At 38.2% G+C, this 20,065-nt stretch overlaps 1 protein-coding gene across 3 annotated transcripts in view; it reads left to right on the forward strand.

Moving 5' to 3' along the window:
* TTBK2 (tau tubulin kinase 2) overlaps positions 1 to 20,065 on the forward strand; it is a 177,961-nt gene that overhangs the window by 90,432 nt on the left and 67,464 nt on the right. For all 3 annotated transcript variants that reach the window (XM_041744228.1, XM_041744230.1, XM_041744229.1), the window contains 2 exons: positions 10,346 to 10,486; positions 11,960 to 12,064. In XM_041744228.1, coding sequence (XP_041600162.1) covers positions 10,346 to 10,486; positions 11,960 to 12,064 — 246 coding nt within the window. The remainder of the gene's footprint in view (positions 1 to 10,345; positions 10,487 to 11,959; positions 12,065 to 20,065) is intronic.

The raw sequence follows: 20,065 nt of genomic DNA on the forward strand, positions 1-20,065 counted from the left end.
TGAACGAATTTCCCAGGGAAGCCATCTGGCCCTGCACTTTTGTGTCTTGGGAGTTTTGTTTTTTTTTTTTTTTTTTTTCTTGGGAGGTTTTTGATGACTGCTGCAATTTCCTCCCTGGTTATTGGCCTGTTCAGGTTTTCTGTTTCTTCCGTTCCAGTTTTAGTAGTTTGTGGCTTTCCAGGAATGCATCCATTTCTTCTAGATTGCCTAATTTATTGGCATATAGCTGTTCATAATATGTTTTTAAAATCGTTTGTATTTCCTTGGTGTTGGTAGTGATCTCTCCTTTCTCGTTCATGATTTTATTAATTTGAGTCTTCTCTCTCTTCTTTTTAATAAGGCTGGCTAATGGTTTATCTATCTTATTAATTCTTTCAAAGAACCAACTTCTGGTTCTGTTGATCTGTTCCTCAGTTCTTCTGGTCTCGATTTTGTTGAGTTCTGCTCGAATCTTTATTAACTCTCTTCTTCTGCTGGGTGTAGGATCTATTTGCTGTTTTTTTCTCTAGCTCCTTTATGTGTAAGGTTAGCTTTTGTATTTGAGTTCTTTCCAGTTTTTGAATGGATGCTTGTATTGCGATGTATTTCCCCCTTAGGACTGCTTTTGATGCATCCCAAAGATTTTGAACGGTTGTATCTTCATTCTCATTAGTTTCCATGAATCTTTTTAATTCTTCCTTAATTTCCTGGTTGACCCATCTTTTAGCCGGATGGTCCTTAACCTCCACGTGTTTGAGGTCCTTCGAAACTTCTTGTTGTGATTTAGTTCTAATTTCAAGGCATTATGGTCTGAGAATATGCAGGGGACGATCCCAATCTTTTGGTATCGGTTCAGACCCGATTTGTGACCCAGTATGTGGTCTATTCTGGAGAAAGTTCCATGTGCACTTGAGAAGAATGTGTATTCAGTTGAGTTTGGATGTAAAGTTCTGTAGATATCTGTGAAATCCATCTGGTCCAGTGTATCATTTAAAGCTCTCGTTTCTTTGGAGATGTTGTGCTTAGAAGACCTATCGAGGATAGAAAGAGCTAGATTGAAGTCACCAAGTATAAGTGTATTATTATCTAAGTATTTCTTCACTTTGGTTATTAATTGATTTATATATTTGGCAGCTCCCACATTCGGAGCATATATATTGAGGATTGTTAAGTCCTCTTGTTGGATAGATCCTTTGAGTATGATATAGTGTCCCTCTTCATCTCTCACTACAGTCTTCGGGGTAAATTTTAGTTTATCTGATATAAGGATGGCTACCCCTGCTTTCTTTTGAGGACCATTTGAATGGTAAATGGTTCTCCAGCCTTTTATTTTCAGGCTGTAGGTGTCCTCCTGTCTAAAATGAGTGTCTTGTAGACAGCAAATAGATGGGTCCTGCTTTTTTATCCAGTCTGAAACCCTGCGCCTTTTGATGGGGTCATTAAGCCCGTTCACGTTCAGAGTTACTATTGACAGGTATGAGTTTAGTGTCATCATGATATCTATTCAGTCCTTGTTTTTGTGGATTGTTCCACTGAACTTCTTCTTAAAGGGGAATTTTAAGAGTCCCCCTTAAAATTTAAAATTTCTTGCAGAGCTGGTTTGGAGGTCACATATTCTTTCAGTTCCTGCCTGTCTTGGAAGCTCTTTATCTCTCCTTCCATTTTGAATGAGAGCCTTGCTAGATAAAGTATTCTTGGTTGCATGTTCTTCTCATTTAGGACGCTGAATATATCCTGCCAGCCCTTTCTGGCCTGCCAGGTCTCTGTGGAGCGGTCTGCTGTAACCCTAATACTCCTCCCCATAAAGGTCAGGGATTTCTTGTCTCTTGCTGCTTTAAGGATCTTCTCTTTATCTTTGGAATTTGCAGGCTTCACTATTAAACGTCGAGGTGTTGAACGGTTTTTATTGATTTTAGGGTGGGGGGGTCTCTCTGTCTCCTGGATCTGAATGCCTGTTTCCCTTCCCAGATTAGGAAAGTTTTCAGCTATGATTTGTTCAAATACATATTCTGGCCCTCTGGCCCTTTCGGCGCCCTCGGGAACCCCAGTTAAACGTAGGTTCTTCTTCCTCAGGCTGTCGTTGATTTCTCTTTATCTTCATGGTCTTTTAATCGTCTGTCTCTTTTTTCCTCAGTTTCCCTCTTTGCCATCAACTTGTCTTCTATGTCACTCACTCGTTCTTCCACCTCGTCAAGCCTTGTCTTAGGACTTCTAGCTTGGATTGCATCTCATTCAATTGATTTTTAATTTCTGCCTGATTGGATCTAAATTCTGCAGTCATGAAGTCTCTTGAGTCCTTTATGCTTTTTTCTAGAGCCACCAGTAGCTGTATAATAATGCTTCTGAATTGGCTTTCTGACATTGAATTGTAACCCAGATTTTGTAACTCTGTGGGAGAGAGGACTGTTTCTGATTCTTTCTTTTGAGGTGAGGTTTTCCTTCTAGTCATTTTGCTCAGTGCAGAGTGGCCAAAAACAAGTTGTGCTGGGAAAAGGAGAAAAAGAGAGGAGAGAAAGGAGAGAAAAGAAAAAATAAAAAAAGAATAAAAGAAAAAAAAAGAGAAGAAAAAGAAAGGAAAAAAAGGGGGTGGGGGAAGCAAACAAATCAAAAAGCGAAAACAACAACAACAACCACAACAACAAAAACCACACGGGGGAGTATCTTCTGATTCTGTATACTTTAAGTCCCTTGACTTCCCCTGGAACTTGTCTGTGTATCTGGTCTTCTGGGGGAGGGGCCTGCTGTGCTGATTTTCAGGTGTTAGCACTTGGGGGAGCTGCTCTGCCCCATGCCTGGTGCAGGGGTCTGTGAGGGCTGTTTACCCTGTGAGGCCCCAGGAGGCACAACCCCAGTGGGGGCAGCGAGCTCTGGAGCCCTGGAGTCAGGCCCTGCCGTAACTCCGGAGCTCTCGGTCTGCAGGGCCTGGAGGCTCCGGGGCGGGGCCGCTGATCTGCTCTTGGGACAGGAGTGTCCTTGCTGTCCTGTGCCATCAATCCTCTGCCTGTCCCGGGGGGAGGCCGGATCCTGGGCTGTGTCCCGGCGCCCTGTGCTCCGGGGCCTGCGCTGTTGGATTCGCCTCCCGCCCCACAGCCCCCTCCGCGGAGCCGCCGCCCGAGCCCCTCCGAGCTGCTCCGGGTCCCGCCGTGCGCGCTGCAGCCCTTAGGGAGCTCGGCGCACTCTCCTGGGGCGCAGGTGCCTGTTAGTGTCCCAGGGAGCCCGAGGGCATCCCCGCCCTCCTGGGTCCTGCTCCACCTCCCTGCGGGCCCCTTCCCACCCGGGAAGGTTGGTGCAGCTCCTCCTCCCCCGGGACGGGGCTCTCCTGTCCTGGGGACACTCGCCCCGGCCTCAGCCCGGCTCCTCGCGGGGCCCCTCCCCCTTGGAGGCCTTTTGTTTCATTCCTTTTTTCCGTCTTCCTACCTTAATAGAAGCGCGAACTCTTCTCACTGTAGCGTTCCAACTGTTCTCTCTTTAAATCTCAGACCGAATTCGTAGATTTTCAGGATGATTTGAAGGTTATCTAGGTAATTTGGTGGGGACAGGTGACCTGGGGACCCTACTCTTCAGCCATTTTGCCCCTCCTTTCCTATTTTATTTTTTATTTTTGTGTTACTTGAATCTGGTTCCAAACAGGGTTCCACACATTGCATTTGGTGGATATAATTCTTAAACCTCTTTTTACTCTGTAGGTTCCCTCTTTATTTTTTTTCTTACAGTTTTTTGTTGTTGTTGTTGTTGTTCATATTGTCATCGATAAAAATGGAATCATTTGTCATGAAGTTCTCATATTCTGGAGTTAGCTGTTTGTCTCCCTCCTTGTTTAACATATTCTTCTATCCCCTGAATTTTCTGTAAACTGGTCATTAGATCTTGTGTTTTAATTAGCCAGAGTGCTTCAGAGGTGAGTAGTATGTTTCCTGTTGCATCACATAGGAAGGCAATATCTGGGTTGTATCTTATTAGTATTGTTAGGATTGATCAGTGAGATTCAGGGATGGTCAGCCTGATACGTCCTTTATAGAGTTCCCAGTGGTTTTTCTCCTAGATTTTATCAACTCATTAGTAACCATTGCCTAGATCCTTCATTGGGGAGGATGTATAAACTTCATTGGGGTTGCAAGTGTACTATTCTAATTCTATCAGTTTTTCTTAATTTATTAGCTAGAATAATTCTCCAAAGAAGCACCCCACCAACTATTAGGTTACTTGAGATATATTTTATACAGGAAGAGTAGGAATAATACTTGATTCTTTTCTTCTATTTACTAATTTTCAGAATAATGAGTTGGTTCCCTAATATATTCCAAAGAGGACCTAATAACCTTTCTCTTTAAAAAAATATAAATATGGGATGCCTGGGTGGCTCAGCGGTTGAGCATCTGCCTTTGGCTCAGGGCGTGATCCTGGACTCGTGGGATCGAGTGCCACATCAGGCTCCTTGTGTGGAGCCTGCTTCTCCCTCTGCCTGTGTCTCTACCTCTCTCTGTGTCATGAATATATACATAAAATCTTAAGTAAATAAATAAATAAGTTAATGGATTTAACATATTTTATAACTCTCAATTATTACAGTTGTTTTTCTTTTTAATTGTCCATCTTTGGCCAACAAAATCTCTCTCAGGTTTCATGATAAGACTAGACTGCAGCAGTCTTTGATAACATCCTTACTTTCTGGTCCAACACCATGTACCAAGCTCATTCTGTCTGTTTCATGCTTCAGAGCTGGAATCAGCCATTTGTCCATTAAGCCCTGATTCCTCTTCATGGGAAATGGTATTTAGAGACTGTAATCTCTAGAGGCTATGGGTGTCTCTTGCAACTGGGTTGATCATTGGTTTAAATTAATTTCTAGTGGATGGGTTCAAGATACACATTTTTTAAAAGAGAAAATAGATCATGGTTCATGTTGATATTTCCTTTTTTTTTTTTAATTAATTTTTATTGGTGTTCAATTTACCAACATACAGAAAAACACCCAGTGCTCATCCCGTCAAGTGTCCACCTCAGTGCCCGTCACCCATTCCCCTCCAACACCCGCCCTCCTCCCCTTCCACCACCCCTAGTTCGTTTCCCCGAGTTAGGAGTCTTTATGTTCTGTCTCCCTTCCTGATATTTCCCAACATTTCTTTTCCCTTCCTTTATATTCCCTTTCACTATTATTCATATTCCCCAAATGAATGAGAACATACACTGTTTGTCCTTCTCCGATTGACTTATTTCACTCAGCATAATACCCTCCAGTTCCATCCACGTTGAAGCAAATGGTGGGTATTTGTCATTTCTAATTGCTGAGTAATATTCCATTGTATACATAAACCACATCTTCTTTATCCATTCATCTTTCGATGGACACCGAGGCTCCTTCCACAGTTTGGCTATTGTGGCCATTGCTGATAGAAACATCGGGGTGCAGGTGTCCCGACGTTTCATTGCATCTGAATCTTTGGGGTAAATCCCCAACAGTGCAATTGCTGGGTCGTAGGGCAGGTCTATTTTTAACTCTTTGAGGAACCTCCACACAGTTTTCCAGAGTGGCTGCACCAGTTCACAATCCCACCAACAGTGTAAGAGGGTTCCCTTTTCTCCGCATCCTCTCCAACATTTGTGGTTTCCTGCCTTGTTAATTTTCCCCATTCTCACTGGTGTGAGGTGGTATCTCATTGTGGTTTTGATTTGTATTTCCCTGATGGCAAGTGATGCAGAGCATTTTCTCATGTGCTTGTTGGCCATGTCCATGTCTTCCTCTGTGAGATTTCTCTTCATGTCTTTTGCCCATTTCATGATTGGATTGTTTGTTTCTTTGGTGTTGAGTTTAATAAGTTCTTTATAGATTTTGGAAACTAGCCCTTTATCTGATATGTCATTTGCAAATATCTTCTCCCATTCTGTAGGTTGTCTTTTAGTTTTGTTGACTGTATCCTTTGCTGTGCAAAAGCTTCTTATCTTGATGAAGTCCCAATAGTTCATTTTTGCTTTTGTTTCTTTTGCCTTCGTGGATGTATCTTGCAAGAAGTTACTGTGGCCAAGTTCAAAAAGGGTGTTGCCTGTGTTCTCCTCTAGGATTTTGATGGAATCTTGTCTCACATTTAGATCTCTCATCCATTTTGAGTTTATCTTTGTGTATGGTGAAAGAGAGTGGTCCAGTTTCATTCTTCTGCATGTGGATGTCCAATTTTCCCAGCACCATTTATTGAAGAGACTGTCTTTCTTCCAATGGATAGTCTTTCCTCCTTTATCGAATATTAGATGACCGTACATTTCAGGGTCCACTTCTGGGTTCTCTATTCTGTTCCATTGATCTATGTGTCTGTTTTTGTGCCAGTACCACACTGTCTTGATGACCACAGCTTTGTAGACCTGAACAGGCCAATAACCAGGGAGGAAATTGAAGCAGTCATCAAAAACCTCCCAAGACACAAGAGTCCAGGGCCAGATGGCTTCCCAGGGGAATTCTATCAAACGTTTAAAGAAGAAATCATACCTATTCTACTAAAGCTGTTTGGAAAGATAGAAAGAGATGGAGTACTTCCAAATTCGTTCTGTGAGGCCAGCATCACCTTAATTCCGAAACCAGACAAAGACCCCACCAAAAAGGAGAATTACAGACCAATATCCCTGATGAACATGGATGCAAAAATTCTCAACAAGATACTAGCCAATAGGATCCAACAACACATTAAGAAAATTATTCACCATGACCAAGTAGGATTTATCCCTGGGACACAAGGCTGGTTCAACACTCGTAAAACCATCAATGTGATTCATCATATCAGCAAGAGAAAAACCAAGAACCATATGATACTCTCATTAGATGCAGAGAAAGCATTTGACAAAATACAGCATCCATTCCTGATCAAAACCCTTCAGAGTGTTGGGATAGAGGGAACTTTCCTCGACATCTTAAAAGCCATCTACGAAAAGCCCACAGCAAATATCATTCTCAATGGGGAAGCACTGGGAGCCTTTCCCCTAAGATCAGGAACAAGACAGGGATGTCCACTCTCACCACTGCTGTTCAACATAGTTCTGGAAGTCCTCGCCTCAGCAATCAGACAACAAAAAGACATTAAAGGCATTCAAATTGGCAAAGAAGAAGTCAAACTCTCCCTCTTCGCCGATGACATGATACTCTACATAGAAAACCCAAAAGCCTCCACCCCAAGATTGCTAGAACTCATACAGCAATTTGGTAGCGTGGCAGGATACAAAATCAATGCCCAGAAATCAATGGCATTTCTCTACACTAACAATGAGACTGAAGAAAGAGAAATTAAGGAGTCAATCCCATTTACAATTGCACCCAAAAGCATAAGATACCTAGCAATAAACCTAACCAAAGAGGTAAAGGATCTATACCCTAAAAACTATAGAACACTTCTGAAAGAAATTGAGGAAGACACAAAGAGATGGAAAAATATTCCATGCTCATGGATTGGCAGAATTAATATTGTAAAAATGTCAATGTTACCCAGGGCAATTTATACATTTAATGCAATCCCTATCAAAATACCATGGACTTTCTTCAGAGAGTTAGAACAAATTATTTTAAGATTTGTGTGGATTCAGAAAAGACCCCGAATAGCCAGGGGAATTTTAAAAAAGAAAACCATAGCTGGGGGCATCACAATGCCAGATTTCAGGTTGTACTACAAAGCTGTGGTCATCATGTTGATATTTCCAATTCAAATTTGTGATAATAGGATTGCTAACAACTTCTTTTATTTTACATTTTTATCTCTTTGCTCCTATGTGCTTTTTGATACACATACATAAGATGATACTGGGATTACATGAAAATAATCCAATATATATATATATATATATATATATATATATATCATGATAGTCGGAGGGAAAAGGGTGAGTGTTGCAGGGGAGTGGGAGGGATGAATAACAGGTGAAATAAGATTGGCTGTGAATTGATGATTGTTAATTATTGGTAATGAGTGGGTATATGAGGGTTCATTATATTATTTTATTTTTTTAAGATTTTATTTATTTATTCATGAGAGACAGAGAGGGAGGCAGAGACAGAGGCAGAGGGAGAAGCAAGCTCCATGCAGGGAACCTGATGCGGAACTTGATCCCGGAACTCCAAGATCACACCCTGGGCTGATGGCAGGCGCTAAATCACTGAGCCATCCAGGGGTCCCCTATTATTTTAAATGTATTTCATATTTTTAATAGTAAAATCCACTTGCATTTTTATTGGGATCATATTAAATTTATAGAATTACTTAGGGCAAAATGCATTTGCTTTTTCCATTCAACAATATTTGTTCTGTGTTATTATGAATAAATATTTTTTTGTATGTGGTTGCATACCAGTCAGATGAGTATACCACGATTTATTTATTGTTATATAGATTTTTTTCAATTTTTCTTTGTAATGGATAATAACTACTTTTAGTTTATACTCTGAAGTATAATTTGGTGGCTAAAATGTACATGTATTTACCATATTAATAACTTTTCCCCATACTCTTGTTAGCCTTATGTTTTATCTTTTTGGATTTTGTTAATTGATACCTTAGATTCACATTTTAAATGATTTGAAATTTTAGAATCATTATTAATAGAAATCGGATTAATTGATTTTTTTTCAAAAGGCTTTATAATGAGGGAAGTAGTTTACAAATAAAGTTGTAGTGTTTCCTAGATGTATGTTTTGAAATCAAAATATTGATTTGTGAGAAAAAAATTATTGGAATGCTAATAAAAGTTATTAGGTACTGTCATGGGATTGTAAAATTTGTTATTCTAGATTATCACTATGCATTTGCTGAGATGTAGAACTGTCCTAACATTCAAAAATAATCATAAAGTTAACTGCCAATTTATGCTGTGAGAAACCTGCATTTTTAAAGAAGATATGAAGTATGAAAGATTCCTGATTCCCCTGTAATTTTTCAATTCTTCAATTACTTGAGTGCTATTTAGTATTTTATTTTAAATGGTACTGAAGAAATTTAAGAATTTATTAGTTTTTCAAAAGTAAATCCGTTGTCTTTAGTTGAGGTGATGGTACAAATGGTATTAATCCCAAACATACACTACAAAATTTTGGGAATAGAGAGATTGGGATATTTAAATTCTCTTGTAATGGAGGAGCCAGTTTTTATTCTTTGGGCTGCAGAACTGCAGCATCGTAGCCCTGCTCTTCTCATTAAATTACTCATTTGTTACCTAGGCAACAAAGAACTTTTTGGATGGAGCAGCACTGTTAAGGAAAAAAACAACTTTGAATTAAAACAGGTTTAGATTTGAAAAACAACTTTACCTTAATAGGTTAACATTGTTTCAACTTTCTGAGCCTCACTTTCGTCATCTGCAATCTCTTCTGTTTTAGAGTGCTGTGAAGATTAAATGCAATGATAAATGTAACATCTATTTCATTACTTTTACCTATTGCTTTCATTACTTTTACCTATTGCTATAAGTAATTGAGTTTGTTTCATGTCATTTTTTTATAATAACAATAATTAGCATTTATTGAATCCTTATTGTATGCCAGACAGTATGTTAAACACTTTACATGGATCTTGTTTAATCCTCACAAAACATTGTGAGGTAGGTATCATTGGCCTCATTTTATAAGGAAACCCTGACACAGAAAAATTAAGTAGTTTATATAGGAATATGTTAGGCAGTTATGAGGAATTACTGCTCTTGGTACATGTATTTTCTTATTTGTTTATTTTTATTATTTTTAAAGATTTTATTCATTTATTCACGAGAGACACACAGAGAGAGGCAGAGACATAGAGGGAGAAGCAGGCTCTGTGCAGGAAGCCCGATGTGGAACTTGATCCCAAGACTCCAGGATCATGTGCTGATTCGAAGGCAAACGCTTAACTGCTGAGCCACCCAGGCATCCATATTTTCTAAACTTTTAAATAATCAAGAATATATTTTGTTATGACATGAAAGATAAGGGGAAACACAATGACTCAAAAATATAATATGTTCAGAAACTTGTGGTTATTCTTATATTTGTCTGAAACATTCATGTATTAGATTAATGGAATCTCTTCTCTTGAATGAGAGGATCACAATTTGGGTAAAATCCTTGCTCTTTCTGTGAAAATACTTTTTACAAAGATTTATTTATTTGAGAGAGAGCATAAGCGCTGGCAGGGGAGCAGTAGGAGAGAAAATCCCAAGCAGACTCCCTGCCAAGTGCGGACCCAGCCTGGCTGGTTCCCACAACCTCAAGACCACAACCTGAGTGGAAACCAAGAGTTGGATACTCAACCAACGGAGCCACCCAGGTGCCCCTGTCAAAACATTTTTATTAGTAAGTGAGTAACTCCTCAGTCTTCTCGTATAACACAGTACTTATTTGAAAGTGCTTATTTGGTTTCCACAGGGTCGGAATCTGGCAGATCTACGCCGTAGCCAGTCCCGGGGCACATTCACCATTAGCACTACTCTTCGGTTGGGTAGGCAGATTCTGGAGTCTATTGAGAGCATCCATTCTGTGGGATTCTTGCATCGAGACATCAAACCGGTAAGGGGCCTTTTCAAGTTCAAGCACAGAACGAGTTTGCTTTGTACTCTTAATCTGATGATGGGACACAATAAATTATAAATGTAGCTTTCTATATTTGCTTTCTGTTATTAATATGAGGTAATATTTTAATTTCTGTAACTAGATGCAAAATGTAACTTCTTTATTTAAAAAAAATTATTACAAACTACAACCTAATATTCAAGACCTTTTCTCATACAATGAAAATGTTGCTCCTAGCCAAATTAAAAATTATTAATGCTTGACTATTATTATTATATGTGTTAACATTCTTAGTTACTTAGCCTTATACCTAAATTGGTATTCTTTAGATTTCTTTTTCCTGATACTAGGTAAAAATATATACATATGTTGCTTTTAGATATATACATAGTGTTTTCTGACCCCAATCTCAAGTGACAAATTGTACTTGCAAGAAACCATCAGTTGTGAAAGACCTTATGTTTTCTTCTGAGTGCTACAGTGGCAATATATAGTATTTTTTTCTATTCTGTTTTTTCTTAGAAATTGTCATTTCCATAACTGAAATGTTTTTATTTTTACTTCTTGATTTTTTTTATTGCTTACAAGGGGGAAATTATCCATTTCTGATATACTGTATTTACTATAAATATATCATGTGTTGGTTGGTGCAGTTGAAAATTACACCCATCTGTTGCTACATGATTTCTCAAATTAAATAGTTTACATGAAAATGCCAACTAAAATTAACATTAGTGGAGTCAGACTTAATGTAATGTAGATTTCTCTTGCTCTTAATTCTGTGCCAAACTAAATGTCACTACTTGAGAAGCATGGTGACTGAAGACTTCCATTTTCATCTGAAAGCTCCCTAAGTAGAACAGTATTTTAAAATAAAAGCTATAATTCTGTAGCAATTTCCTTTTTCCTTTATAAATTCTCTTTTTACACACATCTTTGCAAGTCTGTGCTCATTTAGCATTACATTTACTTTTTTTAGGGGAAGAATGCAAAGTGTATTTTCCAAAAGTTTGTTTTTAAGTGTTTCCTTAAATTGAATTTTAATTTTTGTACTTAGTGAAATTCAGCTTTATGATGCTTATAGGAAATTCATTTATTTCTAGCTATGTATTCAATTTTGCTCACTCCTAGTTCCTCCCATTTTAAAGAGAAAGAATTGGGCTGTCTTCAAAGCACTGACTTAGACTAGTATTTCAAGGAACTTGGAGTTCCATTTAAGTCAGGGTTGTTGTATGTAACTTTACAGCGTCACTTAAATTCTTCATTCCTCAAAGTTACTTGATCCTAGGCATTAAAAGGACCCACAACGAGATTATGTATTAATACCCAGTAAACATCACTGATTAGAATAGTTTATTTGAGACATATGTACTATATAGAGTTTGAATAGAAAAGTTAAAATATAGGAAGTACAGATGTAAGGACTAAATATTATAAAAATATGTATATTTTCCTTCTTTGCTTTTCTAGTCGAACTTCGCCATGGGTCGCTTTCCTAGTACGTGTAGGAAATGTTACATGCTTGATTTTGGCTTGGCTCGACAATTTACCAATTCCTGTGGTGACGTCAGACCAGTAAGATTTTTCATATTATTATTAAATATTTGAGAAATAACCTGTTATTTATAGTATCACTTTAAAAAAAAAGAAATATAATTATGTATAGAATGGGTTTCATCATTCAAGAAGTAGCATATAGATTTTGTGATTAAAATATAGGATAGAATTAATTTTATTATTTAAAGTTGTAGCTTTTATTTTTTTTTTATTTTTTATTTTTTTTATTTATTTATGATAGTCACACACACACACAGAGAGAGAGAGAGAGAGAGAGAGAGGCAGAGACACAGGCAGAGGGAGAAGCAGGCTCCATGCAGGGAGCCTGATGTGGGATTCGATCCCGTGTCTCCAGGATCGCACCCTGGGCCAAAGGCAGGCGCCAAACCGCTGCACCACCCAGGGATCCCCGAAAGTTGTAGCTTTTAAAAAAAGTACATTAGACACAAATTTAGAGTGGATTTGTAGTAAAAACACACAATGGCCCTTTAGGATCAGTGGTCTTTTTTGAAGTCTGAGGCTCTTTCTATAAGCCTACAATTCTATTTTAGTTGTTGTATATCTCATATCCAGAATTTCTATTTGGTTTTTTAAAAAATTTCTTTTTATTGATACTCTCTATTTGATATGATATTGTCATTCTTTCCTTATGTCTTTAATCAAGCTCTCCTTTGGTTCTGTGAACATATTTATGATGGCTACTTTGAAATCTTTTCTTCTTAAATCAACATCTAGTCACTGTCACAGGCAGTTTCTGTTGCCTCTCTCCGACTCCCACCCCCATGTACGGGTCATACTTTCCTGTTTCTTTGAGTCTTTATAATTTTTTTGTGGAAGACCAGACATTTTAGATGATATAGCAGTTGTAGACACCGGTCCTCCTTTCCAGGGCTTGTTATCATTATTTACTCATTTATTTGTTTAATGACTGAACTGGATTTGTTTTAGTGAATGCTGTTCCCCCTGCCACCCTCACCTTCCCTTCCCCAGCACATAGTATTAAGTCTCTGTTGTTGCTCCTGGGGCAGTCTGCCTTCAGTCACCCTGGAATGACAGTTGTAATGGTGGGGCTCTCTTCTACACTTTCCCTCACCCCCTCACCGTGCCTAGTTTTTAAGCTCCAGTAATTGCTGGCTGTTGCTCTGTTGTTTACAATAGTGCTCTGGGGCATAAATTCCTTGACAAACTAATCTAATCCAGTTTCTGAGGTTGGAGTTTATATTTGTCTGACCTCAGGAGGCCTCTTCCCAGATGGCTTATTACCCTGGTTCTCTCTTACCTGGCCAGCCTATAGTCTTGGTTTTACTTTCATTAGATCCATGAATCTCCTTCCATTTCCCTATACCACAATCCTAGTTTTGAAAAATACTTTAAATTCATTATTTTAAAAAATACTTAAATTCAATTTGCCAACAAAAAAATGCTTTGAGTTTAAACTTTACTGTTGCAAATGAGATAAATTCCTTTGGGAAGAGATTAGGTGGTATCTTTTTTAATGGCCTTTCTCCTGCTCCAAGGCAAAATCTCTGAGCCAGAGCTCTAAAGTTGGGATGAAGACTATGATAAGCTTTGGAATGCCATCCTCATTTTTAGGAACTAAGATGGGGGCAGTAGGTGGAGATCTCTTAATTTATGTCTTCTGGCATGGAAGCATTGCCTCTTGAGCTGGGGAAGGACTTTTGGGGCCCCAGTATTATCAGCACATACCCAAGGTAGGGCCTCCATTCCATGAGTGGAGGCTGGGTGCAAGAAAGGAACTTGGCTGAAGAAAGAAAGGCTGGGTGCAAGAAAGGAACCCATGACTTAGTGTCCTCAGCAACAGATAGCTGGAAGAACCTCAGAAATGCTGAAGTCCTGCTTCTATGGGAAGAAAACCCTCCTGCTGGGAACTGGGGAATGAGCGGGTCCTATGTCCTTGGTTGCACTCTCTCTACTCATACTACAGTTCAGTTCTTCTAATGCCTCCTTTTTACCTTTAATTTTGTTTTAAATTGGTACTGACAGTGATTTTCGTTTTCTCACAAATCAGTTGCACAGAATTTGGAATACTGATTTTGAGTGAGATAAGTATATAATAATAGAGTTGTATACATAAATGTAAATTATATTTAAAATATTGGCACATGAGATTTTAGGTGCCTAAAAATTGTGAGAGAATCTTTTTGATTCTAGTGAAAGTCTTGCATCAACAGATACCAAAGCAGGTAAAGAATTTAGGTTCTGTGTAGCTTGCTAGATTTGAATGTTCCTGGAATCCCATTTCTTTTCCAGATATCTTTTTTTCTTAAGTTTTTAGATTATTACCAGGTTATTGTGTATTCACACACATAACTGATATTTAATGAGTGCATAATATGTGTGAGGCATAGATCTAGGTGCTGGGAGTATAGTGGTGAACAAGCAGACCAAAATGAGGCTTTTATAGAAGTTCTGTTATCTTGGAGAAGACAGATAAAAACCAAATACATAATTTACATAGTGGTATATGCTATGAATAAACACAAAGCAATGTATTGACATAGAAAGTGATAGGCAGTGAGGATGGGAGATATTTTAGTACCCCCTCCCCCACACAGACTATTTTAGAAGTATTAGTTAAAAAAGACTTCACTGAGTTGAGAGTTAAATGAAGTTTGAGAACAAGCCATATGAATATCTGGAAAGGAAGTGTTCCAAGCAAAGGGAACAGCAAGTTCAAAGGTCCTGAGGCGTAGTAAGTTTGGTGTGTTCAAGAAAAAGCAGGGAGGCTACTGTGGCTATAGCACAACATAACATAGTATGATGAGGAGTTAAGTGAAGAGAGAGGTTTCAGAGGTTGGTTGGCCCTAGATTATGTATGATTTTGCAGAGAGATTTATTCTACATATGGTAGGAAGCCTTTGGAAAATTTTGAGTAGGGTTGTTACATAATCTGTTACATGATCTGTCAATAAGCTGATTACATAATGGAATTATATACAGAAGTAGATTATATTTAAAACATAGCCATAGGAGAATTTCAGTGCCTAGAAATTGTAGGGAGACTATCTTCAGTTTTATCAGTATTCTTGTGTTAATTAGTAGCCATGCAAAAGGAACTTAGGTACTTAGTTTATTTGAATATATTTCTGGAATCCCGTTTCTATTCTAAAGAACAGTTTTTCATTTTTTAGAACATGTGTTGCTTTTTGTTTTGTTTTGTTTTGTTTTTAAAGTCACTCTGGCTGTGGAGGAGAGAATAAGAGTGGAATCAGGAAGTTACAAGTTAGAAGGCTAATGCCATGGGGCCAGTGGAATTTAGGATATTAGGGTACTCCAATGAAGGTGGTGAGAAATGGTTATATTTAGAATATATTTAAAGATTTAACAACACTTTCTTTTGGATTTGTTAATATTGAGATGTCAAGGAAAAAGAAGAGTCAAGAGTGACTCCTAAATTTTTGTCCTGAATGAATGGTCATGCCATTAACCTTGGTGGGGAAGAATGATGAAAAGTGGGATTTGATAAGGGAAAAGGGTTCTATTTCCTAGAAATTAATTTTGAGATACTTCTCAAATTCCAGATAGAAATAAGAAGGTGATCTGACATAGTAATATAGTAATATGTAGCTCAAAAGAGAGATCAGGACTGGAAATAGTATAAATTTAAAAATCATTTGATTGCGAGTGAAGGTATAGCCAAGGCACGTGGGTGCAAGAGTACCTGGCATTGGGGGTCCCAAACAGATGAGGTTTGGCTATGTGCCACTGAGAAAATCCAAAGGAAGAGAGATGAGTAGTGGTGAAACAAGAAAGGAATGTATTTCAATGAGGCCACCACCTGAAAGACAGTGGACTAAAAAAATAATAATAATAATAATAAATAAATAAAAAATCATTTGCTCCCAATATTTAAAAATAAATGATAATTTTAAAAAATGGAACTAGATTAGATCAGCTAGGGAGAATGTATAGCTAGATAAGAAAAGTGATTCATTTGGTTACTTTAACAACTGGATGATGGTTAGAAGAGAACTATGAGCTAGCTCAGAAGAGTGGGCAGGAGAATCAGCCAGTGAGGTAGGAGGAAAATCAAACTGTGGTATCTTGGGAGCTAAGTGAAGAAACTGCTTCAAGTATGTGGGTAGTTATCACCCATGTGATACTATCCTATCCTGGGTGCTAGAGATGATAGGTCAGATAAGGTGGGAACTGAGAACTGGCTTTCTGGGTTTGGCAAAGATGGAAGCTATTAGTGATTTTTCTTAAGAATGGTTTTGTAGAGCAATGAAAACCTAATTGGAGTGGGTTATAGAGAGAGATGGGAAGAAATAGAGAAAGGAAGTACAGACAACTCTCTTGAAGAGTTTTAGTTTTCTTTTTTTTTTTTTTTTGAGTTTTAGTTTTCATTTCATTTATTATTATTTTTTTCTGTTTTTACTTTTATTTGTGTTTATTTTATGCAGAACTTACTCCCGGGCATAAGTTTTTGTTTCTTCAGTTTTTCTTGGGATGTCTTTTTCATCTGTGCAGCTTCCTCTTCTGGTTTAGGAACAGTCTCCTCTTTTTCAGTAAGAATCATCTCAGTATGGCAGAAAGAGCTCATTTATGGGTTAATCTGACCATGAGCTCTGTAAATTTTACTCTGCATGTTGGGGGTGTTTGTTCACCTGGATGTGCTCAATGACCAGAGAATCCACATCTAAATCCTTAAGTTCAGCATTACTCTGTATTTTTAAGCACGTGCAGTAAAAGTTCCCCATTCTTTTTGGGCCACTGACCCGGTATCCAGCCCCACTGTTTGTCCTGGACATACCTACCAGTGTAGCAACAGCATGATACACATTGCTTCTGCAGTGTGACATCTTTCAGATATTTGGTGGCATTTCATGTGTGCATACCCTTGATGGCCTGCTCAGTTTCATGTGTGTTCCTAAAGTGAACAGGAAGATTAGAACCTCTTAATTTGCATGATTACATAGGGTTTTCTGGGTCAAGTAAATAGCGAACCATTTTCAGAGATCATCTTAGGCTGCTTATGGAAGAGCTGTTTTAGTTTATTAAATTTTTATTTATTTATTTTAGAGAGAGTGGAGAGCTTTTTTATTTATTTATTTTGGAGAGAGTGAGGAGCAGAGGGAAGAGGGATAAGCCCACTTCTTGCTGAGCACAGAGCTCCTCATCCCATGACCTTGAGATCATTACCTGAGCTGAAGTCAGGAGTTGGACAGTTCACCAAGAGCTGTTTTATTTGAAAGAAGATTGGTTAAACAGGAAGGAGTTGAAAGGGAAGTAAAATACTTCATTCCTTAGTTTATTCCGTCTTATTTTTTTATTTTTATTAATTTTTTTGAAGATTTATTCATGAGAGATAGAAGGAAGGAGACAGAGACAGGGAGAAGCAGGGCTCCTTGGGGAGCAGGGAGCCTGATGTGGGACTTGCTCCCAGAATTCTGGGAACACAACTTGAGCCAAAGGCAAGCTCTTTAATCGAATGAGCCACCCAGGTGCCCTTTCTCAGTGCAGAATGGTGCTGGAGGTTGAAGACAGAAGAGGACAAATGAAAGCTACCATGAAGAGGGAGAGGTGAGCCAGCTTCAGCAAAATAGATTGCTGGCCCCTGTGAAAGCTCATTTGAGTATTATGATAATTTAGGGTGAGATTGTCATTACAGTTGTATGTTTTTCTTTAGACACCTTTAAATGCTTGTTTAGAGGTGAAGTTTAGTCTAAGAGTTGGGTTTAACCTGGGTAAGGATCAGGTTAGCACTATGGAAGAGTGAGAGAAGAAATTTGTGAGAATGTTACTGTGGTTAAACATAGTTCAGTCTGTGTAAAGAATGAACTTTCCCTCTTTTTATATATCACTAGTTAGTTCCTTTTAGGATTTCAGTAGGATTTTCATAGTTTTTCAATAAACCTCTAAAATCACAAATAAAATTAATTTCATACCTTTTGGATCATAATTATGATTGAAATAATTTCTCATATTGTTACTCTAATATAAAACCAAAAGTTGCCTTTGTAGATTTGTTTCATATTGTACAATTTTATTTACTCCCTTTAAGAAACTTGAATTGAATCACTTGTCTAGGTATGCCATTATGTATTTGCAAAAATCAATATTTTTATTTTGTCTTGCTTTATTGTATATTCCAGAAGAATGTAAAAAAACACATAAAATTTTAAAGGAAGAATATTAGACCATCTGTGGCCTCCATCTAGGTTAAAAACTAGCTCATTACCACCGTGCATCTCATCCCCTTTTCTTAAGCAGCATTGTCTAACTAAAGTTACTGTGAGTTTGGAAATGTTCTGTATCCTACTAATATGGTAACCACTAGCTACATGGGATATTGAGCAATTGAAGTGTGGCTAGAGCAAATTAGGGACTGAATTTTAAATTTCATTTAGTTTTAGGTTGCTATTATATTGGCCATTGCAGCTCTAGACATAACCTCCATTCTGAATTTTGCATTAATCAGTCTGTCTTCTGTCTTCTGTAGACCTGACAGTACTGTTTTGGAGTATGGAACAGATTCGGGGAGCTACTGTAAAATAGTACAGTTAATCATGCAGCTTTCATCTAGCCTTCCCCAGGTAGATAATATCATACATTACCATAGTACATTGTCAAAACTAGGAAATAGACATTGCTGTACTATTACTAACTCCAATGCAGACCTGAGTCAGCTTTCACTATATTTTTACACCTACTTTTTTCTTGAGGGAAGAGAGTATATGAAACTTTGTCATATGTATAGGTTCACATACCCAACACCACAATCAGGATACAAAAGTATTCCATCACCACAAAGAGGCTCCTTTAAAACATAAAGTTTTCTTTTTTTTTTTTTTTAATTTTTTATTTATTTATGATAGTCACAGAGAGAGAGAGAGGCAGAGACACAGGCAGAGGGAGAAGCAGGCTCCATGCACCGGGAGCCTGATGTGGGATTCGATCCTGGGTCTCCAGGATCGCGCCCTGGGCCAAAGGCAGGCGCTAAACCGCTGCGCCACCCAGGGATCCCAACATAAAGTTTTCTTACCAAACTTAGTGTCTTTAGTATATAGCACAGTCAGTCAATGCATTACAAAGGAAATGATGGATAGTCTCTGTTACACTACTAATGAGTTATTTATGTGGTTGGTTTTAAGAGCCTTTACTATTTATCTTTAAGATGTATTAGTTACAATAAATAGGGATGTGAGGTACAGAGGAGTCTTGAGCTATATATATTTACAGTATTCTGTTCCATATGGTTTCAGAGTTGAACTTCTGTTTACTTAATGATTTGAATCTTCATGTTCATTATTTTTTCCTCCTGGTTTACAACATGCCCTAGTTTCCTTATTCCTTCAGCTGGCATCTACATTGGCCCTATGTGTTTCAGCTCTTGCATGCCATGTTTTCTCCTGCTTTTTCTTCCTACTGGTCAGCTGAAACTTCCAGTGCCTAGGGCTGTAGTGACCTACTTAACAAAATTTATAAAAGTCTTTTTCTCTGTTACCATTCCACAATTTCAGCTATTTTCTTATTTCCATTGGGGGCTGTTTTTTTTTTTTAAGTTTTATTTTTATTTTTATTTTTTTAATTTTTATTTATTTATGATAGTCACACAGAGAGAGAGAGAGAGAGAGAGGCAGAGACACAGGCAGAGGGAGAAGCAAGCTCCATGCACCGGGAGCCCGACGTGGGATTCGATCCCGGGTCTCCAGGATCGCGCCCTGGGCCAAAGGCAGGCGCCAAACCGCTGCGCCACCCAGGGATCCCATGGGGGGGGGCTGTATTACATAGTTCGTCATGCTTTCTGCCCCTTTCTGAATCCCCTCCCTTTGGTTAGCAGTAGGCCTGGGCTTATATTTAGTGTCCTTCCTTTCTACTGCTAGATTTATTCTCCTGGGAGCTCTTTTGTTTTTATTTTGGTTTTTTGTTTTGTTTTTTCATTTTGTTTTTGACATTCATCCCCTCCTTCACATTCACACTGCTGTGTATTTGTAGTAATCTGTGTCTTCTTGTTTGGATTATTAAAAGAGTTTTCTCTTTGGTCTCATTACATCC

The sequence above is a fragment of the Vulpes lagopus genome, chromosome 2 (assembly GCF_018345385.1).
Source record: "Vulpes lagopus strain Blue_001 chromosome 2, ASM1834538v1, whole genome shotgun sequence".
NCBI lineage: Eukaryota > Metazoa > Chordata > Mammalia > Carnivora > Canidae > Vulpes > Vulpes lagopus.